Raw genomic sequence first — 15,174 nt, 5'->3', positions numbered from 1 at the left:
TAGATCAGAATTCCTGCCATTTTAATGAATGGTTAAAATTAAAAAAAAAAAAAACAAACACCATTGTTTTAAGCAGTTTTATAGTGTAAACTCCGATCTACCTGCTCTAGGAGGTGCTGCTATTTTTGTTTACCAGAATCTTTGTAAGTTCAATATCTTAATAGTGTGTGACCAGAGTGAAGGCAGAGATTGACAGCAAGTCAATGAACTGATGGATATCTCGCTCATAAGCATTTCATTTAGCTCCCCATGCAGTGTGCATCCTGCCTTTACACACACACGCCAGTGCCATTATCTCACACTTAATTACTCGGGTCTCAAAGCACCTGATGAAGGAATGAGCCACCATTATCAACATTTCATGTACAACAAAGCCCAGGCAGAGTGGGGTAATTTGCTAAGAGTTACTGCATTAAATATCCAAGGTCAGTGGCAGGTGGAAAAGAAAGTTCTCATCAGGTGAGCACTGCACCCAGCAGAGCACACTGCCCCTCCAGATGTGTGCTGGGCGAGCAGCAGCTGCCGAATCTAATCATCTGCACCAGGCACTGCAAAAGAACTTAAAATTCCACTTGTGTGACAGCAAACAATGGTGTAAAAATTAATCTATTGACACTTTATTGTCGCAGACATGTTTTATGGAAAATCCTTTCCTTAGGATTTTTCCTCCTGAGAAGCTGAGAGGCCCCAGGAACAAAATGTAAACAATGGTTATCTGCTGCTGTGGAATGCAACGGGTGCATCTGGGATTGGTCTCATGTGGTTGTTTCTAATTAATGGCCAATCACAGTCAGCTGGCTTGGACAGAGAGCCCAAGCCACAAATCTTTGTTATCATTCTTTGCTAATCTATTCTTAGCCGGCCTTCTGATGAAATCCTTTCTTCTATTCCTTTAGTATAGTTTTAATGTAATATACATCATAAAATAATAAATCAGCCTTCTGCAACATGGAGTCAAATCCTCATCTCTTCCCTCATCCAAGAACCCCTGTGAGCACTGTAACATTTTATCTATTAAACACTGGAATATTGTATTGAGGAGGGAAAACACCATGCCACCATGAGAGGACTTTGCTGACAAGTCCTCCCTGGTCATTCCTCACCTATTTTTAAACACCAATCATACCCATTGTCTCAGACAGGCTCATAATTATGAAAAGAATAATTGCAGAACATTAATCATGCTCAGATTTTGTATCAGTCAAGAAGTCACAAAGCCTGTTCAGTTCTCACTCTGTTTTTTTACTTCATGTTTTAAAACCCATCAGGAGGCACTCAGCAAAACCATCAGCGACTTGAGATTTGATGATAAAACACTTAAGAGTCAAAACTAAGCCCTCAATTTCCATTGATTACATGTACACGTAGAGTACATAGAAGAGGAGTAAATAAATACACCCTTGTTTGTAGAATTTTGAATGGTATCACTGGCTGCATGTCCAAGTAAAAAGTCCCAGGGCTGAATTAAGCAAGCTAAATGAAATTCCTTTACTCCCATGTCCAGCTCAGGTGGCCACCAGGCCTTGAACAGGATCTCCAGGACAACCAGTGAATATCAATGACACCAGCACTGCAGCAGAATCCATTCTTGGCACTGGGTTTTACCTTTTCTCTTTTTCCTTACAGGTTTTCCCTCCCTTTCACTGGGACAAACGGGGATCACAACTTTCCAAACAAGTTCCAAAAAATGGAAAGAAACCCAGCTTGCAAGTTTACATTGTAATTGATATAAGTCTATTATTACAAGACAAATTGCAGCAGACAGTGCAGGAGACAGCTCAATCCGTTACCCAGTCCCTGCAATGGCTGCGTGAAGAACTCCACCATCTCACCCATAAATCTTTCTCTAAGTTTGCATTGCTGCTTGTGTGGGGAAAATAATAAAACTGGGGAGTGACAAATTAGTATAAAAATATTACTTTATTTTTTATAAATAGTAATTTCTAAGTAATTTTTAGAGTGTACAAGGGAGGCAGTAACACGTTTCTGAACACAATTACATTAAGTTTGTTAGAGGAGCCCTGACCCTTGCAGTATCTCATCAGGAATGTGTCTGTCCCAGGCTGCAGGAACACCCCATAATTCCTTTAAAAAGTCATTAGTTGCCAATTGGGAATAATCATTTCTGCTGAGATGGCTGTGATGCTGCCATCAGCCATCCTAAAGGATCCATCACAAACCTTCTCCAGGACAAAACTCCATTTCCAGGACAATGACCTACTCCCTAACTCAATGGCAAATATAAACTCCACAAAAAGAATGATTAGAAGATTCCTGAGACATATGTCCCCATTTATTTCCTAGAGTAATTGAATTTAGTAATATTTTTATACTAATTTGTCTACAGTCTGTAGTTCACAGCACCCAGCAAGGAGATCATGAGAGTTGCTGCTCAAGTGAAACTTTAGAATCAGCTGCCAGCACTGATGACAGAAACAGAGGAGAAAATCAAAAAGGTTGGAGAGGGGGAGATATAAAATGGGGTACATGAAGCAATTTTGCTCAAAAGGGTTCAAGTGCAGCTATGAAATGCCTGTGGTTCCTCCTCTGCCAGCAGACTGACAGGAAGTCACAATACCAGAAGTGACAGAAGCCAAGATTACAAATGTGGGAAATGGATTTATAGAAAATTCTCAAAGCCTGACAAAAAGCTCACATTGTATATATCTATATACAAATCTTAAAATAAAAATTACTAACTTAAAAATGCCATAAAGTAAAACAAACATTATTTTAAAATAATTACACTAAAAAACAAGTTTCAAAAATAGCGTTACAAATAAAACTAGATACTTTAAAAAACCTATAAAAAATACATTATAATAAAACCCACACAAAGTAATTTTAAATTATTAACTTTAAAACATTTACAGCATAATATAACTAAAAGTAATAAACAATAAAACCATTTATAATATATCATAATTAAAAATTAGTTAACTTCTAATTGCTGCTCTTCTAACAACTGGTGGTACCAAGTACCAAATTAACCTCAGAATCATAGAGATGGAATCCTTAATTTTTTGAAGGAAGAAAGAAACCCTCTCTCAAGCATTAAATCTTAGGAGCAATATTCCAACATCAGCCAGGAAAAGCAGAGGCTGTAGCTGTTAGTCCCACAGGACATTCTCCTTCCCTTTCCTGCACAAATATGATACAAGCCTCAGAAGAATCTGACTGCAGGCACCTGCAGCATTTGAGAGGCCTCACACTCTGAATTACCTCGCTTTTGTTAGGCAGGTGAATGGTCCATAACAGCCTTGCTGAAAGAAGGTTTTCCCCTTCAGAATTCAATTTATAAACTTCCTCCTGCCCGGCTGCGATAGCAGCTCCGCACAAACCTGAGGGTGACGGCTCCTGGAACTCCATTCAGACCTCAGGAATCAATAGAAAGCAGGCAAACACAGGGCACAGATAAAAGTTCCACCCAAGTGCAAGGAGCATCCTGCAGGATGCCCCTCATTGTTTTTACAATCCCTCTGTGAAACAGAGACTGCACAATCCCATTGCAGCTGAAAAATCTGACCTGGGCTATCCACAGTCTGCCTGCTGGGAATGCCCCAGCTCCACAGCAAAAGGAGTCTCAAAAGGCAATTTATCATGGCAAGGACAATTTATAATTTGCTGAGATATATTCCATTTGGTAATAAGTTATTATAAGGCTTTTTTGGAGATTGTGATCCTGCTTACCTTGAAGCAGCAGCTCTCCTGTAAGTTAATCACAACCAGCCTGCCTTGGTGTCACCCTGGCTCACCTCAACTCCCCAACATAAACTTGTTTTTGTGGGCAGTAAAGAAATACCCAATCACAGCTCAACTGAGCTGAAATTGTCTACAGGCAGCAGCAGCTCCATTGTAAACAGCTCTGCATTTTATTTATTGTTATAGTCCCTCTCACTCACACTGCCTGACAGACAAGCCAGGTGAGGACACAAAGATATTAGAATTTAAAAGGGAAAAAAACGAAATACTTAAAAATCTGCCTTCCTTTGAACAAAGCACAATATGCTTCAGTTGAAAAGGAAATTATCATTTGCCTAATACAAAAGAAAGCCTTTGTCCCAGTCACAGCCTACTCTGAAGGAATGACTTTCCTCCCTCCCTTAAGAAGCCAAATGGATGCAGTGCAGTAATTTTGGAGAGCTTTACACAGTGTGTTAAATTACAAGACAACCCATTGTGGGTTTATCAAATTGGGAGCCAGTGTGTGAGACAAAAAAGATCCTCATTGAGAGTGGGTGATAGAGCCTAAGTCACACTGAATTCAGACTATAACATGCTAGAACACAGTGAAATGAAAGATTGGTGCATATATTATTCCATGAATACTATGAAATATTTGGTAGCGAGCTATAAAACCTCCCTACTTTGAGATGCACCAAAAAAAATCCCCAGAACAAATACAGTGGCTCATTTGCTGCATTCTTCACCTACTGCCCACCTGCTTTGACTCAGAATTTCCTCTCACAAAGGTGAAAGCAAGGCTGAGAAATTCACTAAAAGCACCACAAGAACATTCAAGTCGAGAAGCAATAGACAGATACTGCACTGGACACCACTGCTGATATTCAGTGATATTATCCACCACAGACACTCACTCATCTGATACCAATCAAATTAAATTTTCATCTTGCTTTGTTAAAATTCAATACAAAAAAATAAAAAAAATTTAAAAAGAGAATGATCAAATAACCACTTAAAAGTGCAGCAAAGGCGCCTTTAATTTTAAGCCAACATTAATAAAATATGCTTGTTTTAGCAATTAATGCTGAAGTTGCTTTTTACCCCAACTTGAGACAATCCCAGTGCACTCACCATACTGGCAGCGAGGCCCCTGGAATCCTGCAGGGCACTGGCACACCTGGGACCCTCCTCCAGAGCACTTCCCTCCATTGAAGCAGGTTCCAGCAGAGCACAGCACTAGAAACAGAAATGGACAGGATATTTCAGCTCATTTTGGGCCAAGGATTCTCCAGAATTCCCTCTCTGACTCAGTCCTGATGCAACATGACCTCGCAAATAATAAACCCAGATTTTTGTTCAAGTGGAAAGGCTGGACTGCAGCAGGACTTGCTATCATAGGTGTAACTACCTTGTTGGTATGAAGAAATTTATTAAAAGTAAGACTTAGATAATGCAGTTTAACTTGAAGGTGCTTCAGAGGCAGAAGACAGGACTCAAAGCACTGCCTGAATCCAAAATAAAATAGGAAAAGCTGCCAGACAATAATGGAGGAATGGTTAAAAACCACTGATGCACTGGGAGATATTATATATGTGGAGGGGAAAGGGGAATTGCAATTCTTCCCTTCCTCTAACACAGAACAGTTTTATTTACAACAACTTAAATTCCACATGCTTGAGCCAAACTTGCAAAGAGTATCAAACACAAAAGAGTAATTCAACCACTTTGGGGCCTTAAAGAATTCAAAGCAAGCCTGCACTGCTCTTTCAGGAAGAAAATTTCCTTTTGCCACTGGTGCTCACATACCTTAAACTCCTTTACACCAGAGATTAAAACACAGATTGTAAACATATTTTTGACTTCTTACAACTAAACAGGTGCACACTAAATATGTAGATTCAGGCTGAAACTAACAGGAATACCTCTCAGGCTATTTTTTTTTGTGTGTTTTAACTACAAAGAGACAACCATAAAAGCAAGCTCTCTGAATGCAGCCCTGAAGTTGGTATGAAGATTAAAAAATAAATAAGAACAGATGCTAACTTTCATACAGAAAACACAATTACTGACTAAACAGTAACAAAACTAAACACTGAGTAGGTTGCCATCTTCCACTGATGTCTTGTTAGCAGTGGCTGAAGTGCTGCCTTATCATTTCAATTAAATTCCATCTTTTAGGAGAATATCCAATCATTGTTAGAAATTAGTGATAGAAACGGCTTCTCGTCAGATGAAGAACCACAGGGTAGAAATAAAACTGGCTCAAGGGCACCAGCAGAAGGGAAAATGCCAAAACCAGTCAGACTAGCAAGTGCTACACCCAAGGAAAGTGCCTCACAGCAGATTTCTCTGCATAATTTGGGTAACAGCAATAAATTCGGCTGGCCTGTCAAAGCCAGGCTGGCACAAAAACGCTACAACAACTCCAATTAGAGTTTAAACTGTTAATCCAAACTGTGTGGATTAAAATTAGAGCTATTTGCTGCTTTTACACGAGCACTTTTATCTTTTTGAAGGACACTTACTCCCCCATCACTGGGGAAACACCAGTTATAAACCACAAGAAGCAAACCCTTGTGTCTAGAAGTGGGGATTCAGTAGGAAGGCAGGGTCTGAGGGTGTCATTTGGTGGTTTTGTCCCAGTTTTGTCCCAACTCACAGTGCAGACAGCCGGGTTCATTGTCCTGCTGGGCCCAGCCGGGGCAGCACTTATAGACAGTCTGCTGCTCCATCCTGTACACCTGCTTGTAAACCGTGTAGTAGCCAGACCTGCGGGGACAGGAGGGGTAAGAGAGCAGTCACAGCTCCCATCCCACCCACTCCCACCTCCCCAGCAGCACACTGCACTCATATGTCACATTTATGAGACTTTATTTCAGCCTCCATCAGGAGTCGTCGTTAAAAACGAAGCAAATACAGCAAACTGCATCCTGATAACAACACCCAGTATGATATGCTCTGTCCACACATTATTTTGAAGAGTTTATATTCAGGCTAGCCAAAGCTGAGTAATTTTTTTTTAATTTTTTTTTTTTTTTTCAATCAGTTTTGGGTTTAGCTGTGGGGGGAATCAGATCTCCCATCAGTTCCAAGCATTGGACAGAAATAGAAAGAAGTTCAATTTTTCAAAGTCAATGACTTGACAGCTGGGCTTCACCTGAGCAAGAACAAGACAGGAACATCTTCTGATAGTGTAAAATCCTGAATCTAAAGCCAGCCATGAAGCTCATGAGCAACCCAAAACACATTAAAAAGTCACATTTTCCACTCAGCAATAACAGATTCCAAGTCAAATCTCAGGAGGACACTATGTCCATAACATTTCAGATGAAACAGCTGACAACTCCTCTCACAAAAAAGTTAAACTTGCACAAAGATCAGCAACAAAGCCCATTTGTAACAACAGAAAATGTGTTACCTTCTCTCATAGCTCACACACCACCTCCTGTTCGTGCAGCCCTGCTTCCACATCCTGACCATGCGGCTGAAGGACTGGATGCAGGGCTCCTGGTGTCCCACGAGAGCCAGCTCCAGCACTGGGCACACATTGGGCCTGCAAAGGGGAAAAGAAAAGCACAATTTTTATTTCTAACACCAAATTTAGACACCTAGAGAAACACACAAAGCTCTGCTGGGTGTTTGAAGCAGAATTTTTACAGGTGTTGGAACACACTGCAGGCCCAAGCCTTAGCATGTGAACAATGCACTGAAATTCAGGCTCCTCACAAGTCAATGAAAGATTTACCACAGATCCAAAGGCAGATAGGATTTATCTGAACTATTGCTAGGGAAATTGTGTATTCTGTAAGAGCCCCCCTGATATCAGTCCCCTCAGGGGAACACACGAAATTGGTAAGAGGAAGTATCCTTGTTCTCTGCTGATTATTCCTAAAATAACAAGACCAAAATAAAAGCTCTGCTCTGGAGGATGATATGTAATCTTCATCCTGCTATCTAGCCAGGGTTACAAAAATAGCAGGATTGCAGGAGGTATGGAGGGTCAAAAAAAAGGTTACATGCTGATGGTTTTGCAAAGATTTCGTCTGCCTTATCCCAACATCTCTGCCCTGGTATAAATCAGGAAATTTTTCATGACAGAAAACAACGGCAGCAAACACTCAAGGTCTAAATAAAACCATAAAGAATGAGGGGTTCTGTCATCTTTGAAGGCAGGAACCTGTTGTGACACGAATGAAATTAACTCACTGATTTTTTTGAGTAGTTTATAGATTGTTAGTGCAATAATTTAATCACCAATTCCCCAGGACAGCCTGGGGAGGCTTTGCAAGCACAAGCCTCAGTAACTCAAACACAGGGGGGAACAGGGACCTCCTATACCCACCCTGGCAACACCACCATTCAGCAGATAAATCCTTCCCCAAATTTCAGTCTGAAGAAGGTAGAGAGTGATCAAGTAACATCCTGACACACTTGTTTCCCCTGTCACAGGTAGGAACAAGACCCTGTGCTAGAAAACCTGGGGGTGGCACTAATCAGACAGCAAGAGCTCTAGCTCAAGCTCTAGCCCAAGAGCTGCCTGGCAGTTGGTCACCATCACTTATAGTGGATATTGTTAGTCTCTAATTCAGGATTTATGGAGTTTTTTAACTCCTATGAAGCCTAAACACCACACAAGGCAGCCTTGCTAATGAGAGAACATCTTTCATCCACAGATCTTCAAGCGGTTTACAAATATCATTAAATTAGGCCTGTGCAGAACCAGAAAACACCATAACCATGATCAATTTTCCTACTGAGCTGAACACTTGAGAGAAGCCCTGCCTGGATCAAATCCCACAGGATTTGAGTGGACAAAAGCCCCAGTGCTGTGCAGGATGCTGTCATCACCCTATGGAGAATGGCACATCCAGCCAGGCCACCAGAGCTGCCAGGGGAACACCTGGGACATCATCTCAGGGCAAAGAGGAGCTCTGCCCAACAAGGACACTCCAGGAGGAGGAACAGAATGATTTTTTTTTTTTTTTTTTGCAATCAGTTTTGGGTTTGCTGTTGGGGGAGTCAGATCTCCCATCAGTTCCAAGCATGTGACAGAATCCAAATAGCCCTCAGGAATTCAGGCAGCCCATGGAAAGGAAGGCAGGAGAAGAAAGCCCACAGCCGTAAGCTCTGGCTGTCCTACATCACCATGGAAAAAAAGTAAATCCATTTGTACTGCAACACCTGACCTTGGCAGAAGTTACCTTCCTGGACTAGAATATCTGTTTCTTCCAGACTTGAGAACAATTAGAGCAATCATCTCCATCATCCTAAACCACACTACCAGTGGACATCCCCCCATGTTCTTCCTCCTCTGCTGCACAGCCCATACTCAATATTGCTCCATATTTCCCATTCCTCAGTGCCAACACCTCAGAGCAGAACAGGAGATGGTCACAGCCCAAATCCCTCAAACAACCAGGCTTCCCCCACATTCCCAATGTCATCTCCATCATTTATCAATCCTTCCCATGTGTCCCAGCTACCCCTTCCCTCCAGAACTACCTCCCCATTTTACACATTTAGCTGAAGTTCAGAGGCATTGTTCCCAAGCCATTCTTAGCACAAAGTCTGCCATTTGTTTCCCATCCAAGGAAGATCTTTGTGTGCCCAAAATCTTGCCTGTTTTTCCTCCTTTCCATTACGTCAGTTGGTCTAATAAAACCCTTGCCTTACTTAGCAACCATGCCTCACTTAGCAGGCTTTTTAAAATGATTCTCCCTCCAGTGAATAGAACATCATGTTCTGATAATTCATGCAGATCTCCTTTTATTAGAATTGCCTAAAACTTTCCAGATAAAGGTACATTCATATGCATTGCTCTTCCATAAATAAAAGAGAGGAGCTGACAATTGTTGTAATGACACGCTGAGCCCATCCCACAAGTTCCTCCTCATGTGATATTGCCATGTTTCCAGGAATAGCAGCATTGACTTCTAGGATATGGTTAATGGGAACAAATGACGCTCACAGAACAAAACAAGCTAGCAGCAGAGTCATATGTTTATGAAGATTTATTCAAAGTAAGCCATTCCTCCTTGGTGCCCTTGGGATAATTTAAAGGCAGATATCAAAACTGCTGAAACACTATAATTAAATTGCAGCAATTGCATAACATGTAATCCCGTGCTGGCAAAGCTGGGAATCGAGCATGCCCTCTCCAACAATCCAGCATCCTCACAGCTCCCCACACACACAGCCAGCAGGGCAGGTTTTGGGATATCTGACTTACTGGACACCTCTAAACCTCAGAACAGCTCCTGGAACGAGTGAAGGCACAATCCAGCACTGTGGCACTCTAATTAGAGGCCATCCAGGAGTGAGCAGAAGCCTCAAGTTGATGTAGTGGTGTATTAGAGAACAGCTCCTGTTTTCCTGCCCTCTGCATTCAGAAGATGTTTCTTAATGGGAGTTTAAGTGTTAAAACAAGCAAAAGTCTCAAAGGCATATTATGGGCCAGGGTTTGATTGATACAGCAATGCCTTTAAACCCTTTTGCACTGGTGCTCTGTGCCAGCCAAGGCTAACACCAAGGCTATTATTAGCTTGTCAGTCTGACTCAGGCAAGGCAGAAAGCTCTCTTAATATTTGCATTAGGAGACTGCCCTTTAAACAAAGACACCCTACACACTCCCAGCTCAAGACTTGAGATTCTAATGAACAGATAATTAGACCAACACAGAGCAAGAGCAGCCTGGGCTAATCATCTGGCTGAGGTGCCTGTGAACCTCAGCACAACGGGAAAAGTTCAGAGAAAATTAAAAGCATCTCCAGGCGGGATGTAATTCGTTCCTGTGTTTGGAATTTTAAAGAGAAAAGGAATAGATCTACCACAAAAATTGGTTTGAGTTGGAAAGGACCTTAAAGATTACTCAGTTCTAGCCCCCTGCCATGGGCAGGGACAGATTTCACTATCCCAGGCTGCTCCAAGCCCTGGCCTTGGACACTTCCATTTGCAAAGGTCCATCACATCTCTGTGATAGGGATATTTTCTTTTTCTGCCCAACACCTGGAATGCCAAAGGAAATCTCTCATTCTACCCATCTACTTTTACCCAACTCAACACAAGAAGCTGAAGGGAGGCAGATTTAACAGCAGTGAGAGAGCAAACACACATCAAGATATCCCTAAAGATTTCTTTCAACAGCACAAACTTTAAATCAAAACATTAACGAAGACGAATTTGGCTGTCTGATTTCAGGTCTTTCCACAGAGACTCCCTGAATGACACCACCTTCTACACTGAGTCAGACAGCTGTTAGCATCTCCCTAAAAATGAGATGTTGCAGACTGCATTGCCTCAGCTGACGGATTTTCAGCCTGAACACTATTGATCTTCCCATAAATCAGTCAATAGACGAAACCTGTCATCAGGAGCAACTTGCTGGAATCCTGGATTTTTCAAAACACTAATTGGTTGCTGCTCCTTCCCCTTCCGCTGCTATTAAAAGTTTAGAAAACCTCAGTCTGCTTACTCAGTTTTAGTTTGAAAAGATCAAATAAGAGTTTCCTTAAGGGAACCAAGATTACAGTCAGGGCTAAACTCTCCACTGCTGTGATGATAACTGGTTTTTCACTGGAGATACACTGGTGTTGACCTGAAAATAGCTGTACACTGCTACAAAGGATTTGGTCAGGAGCTTTTCAGGTTAACTGTCTGAATCCCCTCAACACCTCCAACATCACCACTGTCTTATAAAAAAAGACTTCTAGAAAGACAAGGTGGCAGCTTTCAGAAACATGTGGCACTGCAGAGGAGAAACAGGCAGCAGCGTGATGTTGTGTGCAAAAGAGATGCTGATTAAAAGTTTTTAATCTATATGATCTCAATTGGAAAGGACAAAAAACTGTGTTCAAATAACACAGAATAAACTGTGTTATTTGAACACAGGAAAATAAAAGTCAAATTGGGAAACAGAGCACAGAAACAAAAGGTCCAAAGAACAAGTTACATATATTGGCTTATATATATAAATGTTGTCTCTAGATACATATTGCTTAATTGAACACTGCTACAAAGGATTTGGTTAGGAGCTTTTCAGGTTAACTGTCTGAATCCCCTCACACCTCCAACATCACCATTGTCTTATAAAAAAGACCTGCAAAAAGAAAAGGTGGCACCTTTCAGAAACATATGGGAAATAGACCACAGAAACAAAAGGTCCAAAGAGCAAGTTACATATATTGGCTTATATATATAAATTTTGTCTCTAGATACATATTGCTTAATAATTCACAAAGGCCGGAATGACAGAAAAGGCTTTTATTTTTTTTTTTTAAGCTGCCAAGCTCCCCTTTCTACCCTTAATCTATTTTAAGGCTCATTTCCCTGATCAAATTAATCAGCACTACCAGAGACAATTAGGACATCCTGCTCCCTTGACCACTAATCAATCCCTGCTCTCTCCTGATCCTGTATCAATATTTGTGATGTTCACAGCCCCTGTGGGACACGGCTTGTAAGCACCAGGCTCGTTTAGATCAGGTCTCATTATCACTGCTGCTCTGAGCAGCAAGGTCCAGCACACCAGGCTGCCCCATCCCACAGGTTGCTAATGCACTCTGTGTCTCACTCACATCCTCCCTCTGATTAGATGGAGCAGCCAAATAACATGAGAGTTCCTTCAGCCTTTGTGCCCTGCATCTAGATGAAGAGCAAATCGATAGGAGATGATTAATTACACACTCAGCTATTATAACAACAATAAGATTTTTGGTTCTTGCCGCTATCAAAGTGCGGCGCCCGTCGTTTACCTTCCACTTAACCATCCTCCTCCCTCCCACAGCACAGAGCCATCTATTTGGGTTGGCAAGGAAAGCAGAAGGTAAACATGCACATCCAGATCATTTAACCATGATTGGCCAAGCCACCTTTTCTCTTCTTTTTTATTTTAAAATCAGGGAGTGATTTTTATTCTTTTTTTTTTCTTATCATCATGTAGATTCAATCCCCAGTAACATCCAGTTTTATAGTTCTGTTTGCTACATCCAGAAGAGCACCAGTGACCAGGCCTGCAAAGCCCCAAGCAGCACAAACACTCAGTTTTATAAAATTTAAGGACCCAGGTCCCAAGGATGTTCCTTAATTAGAAAATCATATGGGATATCACATAAAAGAGGCTAAGAAATAGTTGGCATGCAATCATCGTTAAGACAAAGCAGATAAGGGTCCAAAATCCACATTAAATTGAGGATGTAAAAGTCTGAAATCAGAGAGGGGAAGCTCTAGGTGTAATTTCACATTAATTACACCCACTGCCATTATCACTGCCCTGTGTGTAACACCCCAGCAAACTCCAGTCCCCAATAAACCAGCCAGGTGCACACACCTGAGCTCCCTGCAGCAGGAAGGCACAAAGGGACCTGATATTCAAATATTAACACAAGAATCATTCCAAGTGTCACACCACATGTCACAAGGAGAGAAAGCTCACTCTGGTTTACAGCAGGTGCCACACTGTTTGACAATGAAATGAGCTAGAAGGCACTGAAATCCTCAGTTCTGTTTCAGCAACCATATCCAGGAATTGTTCACTGCTTTTTTGGTGCCTGCCAGATTTTAGCAGTTTCAAAGCAAAACTTTTTTTTAAAGCTTACTTTTAAAAATAACATGGAATATATACCTTCCAATCAAACATGATTACATCTAATGTATGCAATATATGTAAGAAAAAATCCTACATGCCAACATTTTAGGTGTTAAAATATTCTAAGTCTTTTACTTCACTATTAATCATTACCTTGATACCAATGTCCATTTTTGAGGGGTTTGGGATTTTTTGTTTGGTTTGAAGTTTTTGGTTGTTTGCTTTAACATTCAGAAAACTTGGTTAAGCTAAATATTTAATTAATTTGAACCACAGAAAAACTAACATGCATTAGTGGATTAGTGTTCAACAGTGGCAAAGTAGAAGGGGGAAAAATCTTAATTTATCTTTTGGATTACTTATGCTGAGGTTCTAAATAACCCACAGGTTCCTGGTGCTACTCTACAGAGAGAGATGGACATGCTTTGACTCAATTATAAAATACAAGCAATATAATGATGAGAGAAGTTTACACAGCTGTATTTTCACCCTTGATGGTGCACTGGTCAGGCAGGGAGAGCACCAGCAATTACAAACACTAAAGAGTCTCCAGAGGGCTGAGGTGTATAAAAACTTATTTACTATAGAGGAATACTCCAACCTGAAGACCAGGCCCAAAATACCCAGTTATTCCACAATTTATGGGGATTTCTTCATTAAAAAACATTACAGAGCACCCTATAAAGCCTCTTCTCAGGCACACCCTGAGACATTATACTAAATTTTCAATATTGAATTAGGTCATGTACATAAAAACATGGTCTGGGCATGGCATTCTCTTCTAAACAAGATTTTGTGCCAAGCTCTGCTATGACTTACAAAGGGAAGACAGCAAGGTGACAGAACAAGAGGACACAGTCTCAAGCTGCGCCAAGGGAGATACAGGCTAGAATTAAGGAGGAAGTATTTTACAGAAAGAGTGGTCAGATACTGGAATCATCTACCCAGGGAGGTGGTAGAGTCACCATCCCTCAAAGAGTTTAAAAAAAGACCGGATGTGGCACTTGGTGCCATGATCTAGTTGAGGTGTTAGAACATGGGTTGGACTCGATGATCTTAAAGGTCTCTTCCAACCTAGAATTTCTGTGATTCTGTGAATAGGGAGGGGAAACCCCAAGCAGTTTTGGTCAGTAGAAACACCAGCAGATTGCCTTCCTCCTCACAAGGTTACCCACCATGGCTGATAATGCAGATGGGGGGAAATGCCACTGACTCCTGACACCCTCCCCTGTTTCCTGGAGAGCTCAAAGCCACCCACCAAAGCTTTTCCATGGGTAGGGCAGGATGACTACTTTACAGCCAAACCCACCTCCCTGCCCCAGCCTCAACACACTCCTGCCCACCTTGGCACCTTCATTTTGCCTCTCTTTGTTCTTGAGCTAGTTTTGTGTTCAATAAACCCCCTGATCTCAAGCTGCACCAAGGGAGATCCAGGCTAGAATTAAGGAGGAAGTTTTTCACAGAAAGAGTGGTCAAATACTGGAATCATCTACCCAGGGAGGTGGTGGAGTCACCATCCCTCGATGAGTTTAAAAAAAGACTGGATGTGGCACTTGGTGCCATGATCTAGTTGAGGTGTTAGAACATGGGTTGGACTCGATGATCTTAAAGGTCTCTTCCAACCCAGAAATTCTGTGATTCTGTGAAGGTGTTTCTACTGGAGATCACAAAAGCAAGTGTCAGCGCTCTGACTTGAGCAACATTCCCCTTTCCACACACAAATATCCATCCCCAGGTGAAAGGCACTGAGATGGAGCTCAGGGCACACATCACAGCCCACAGCATCTCCCAGCAAAGGCAGAAATATCAAGTTTTCCTCTGGAACAATTAATGATTAGTTTTAAAGCAAGGCTGGAAGCTGGAACCCAAAGCACAAGCTGCATATGTTCAGTACATCATTTTCAAAT

At 41.5% G+C, this 15,174-nt stretch overlaps 1 protein-coding gene across 1 annotated transcript in view; it reads right to left on the bottom strand.

The window, feature by feature from the left end:
- The window catches only part of LOC132077649 (multiple epidermal growth factor-like domains protein 6), a 189,718-nt gene that overhangs the window by 169,328 nt on the left and 5,216 nt on the right, over positions 1 to 15,174 (bottom strand). The window contains exons 2-4 of the mRNA XM_059479473.1: positions 7,103 to 7,237; positions 6,344 to 6,453; positions 4,816 to 4,920 (exon numbers count right to left, since the gene is read on the bottom strand). Coding sequence (XP_059335456.1) covers positions 4,816 to 4,920; positions 6,344 to 6,453; positions 7,103 to 7,237 — 350 coding nt within the window. The remainder of the gene's footprint in view (positions 1 to 4,815; positions 4,921 to 6,343; positions 6,454 to 7,102; positions 7,238 to 15,174) is intronic.

The sequence above is a fragment of the Ammospiza nelsoni genome, chromosome 10 (genome assembly GCF_027579445.1).
Source record: "Ammospiza nelsoni isolate bAmmNel1 chromosome 10, bAmmNel1.pri, whole genome shotgun sequence".
NCBI lineage: Eukaryota > Metazoa > Chordata > Aves > Passeriformes > Passerellidae > Ammospiza > Ammospiza nelsoni.
This window is presented reverse-complemented; position numbering and strand designations above follow the sequence as displayed.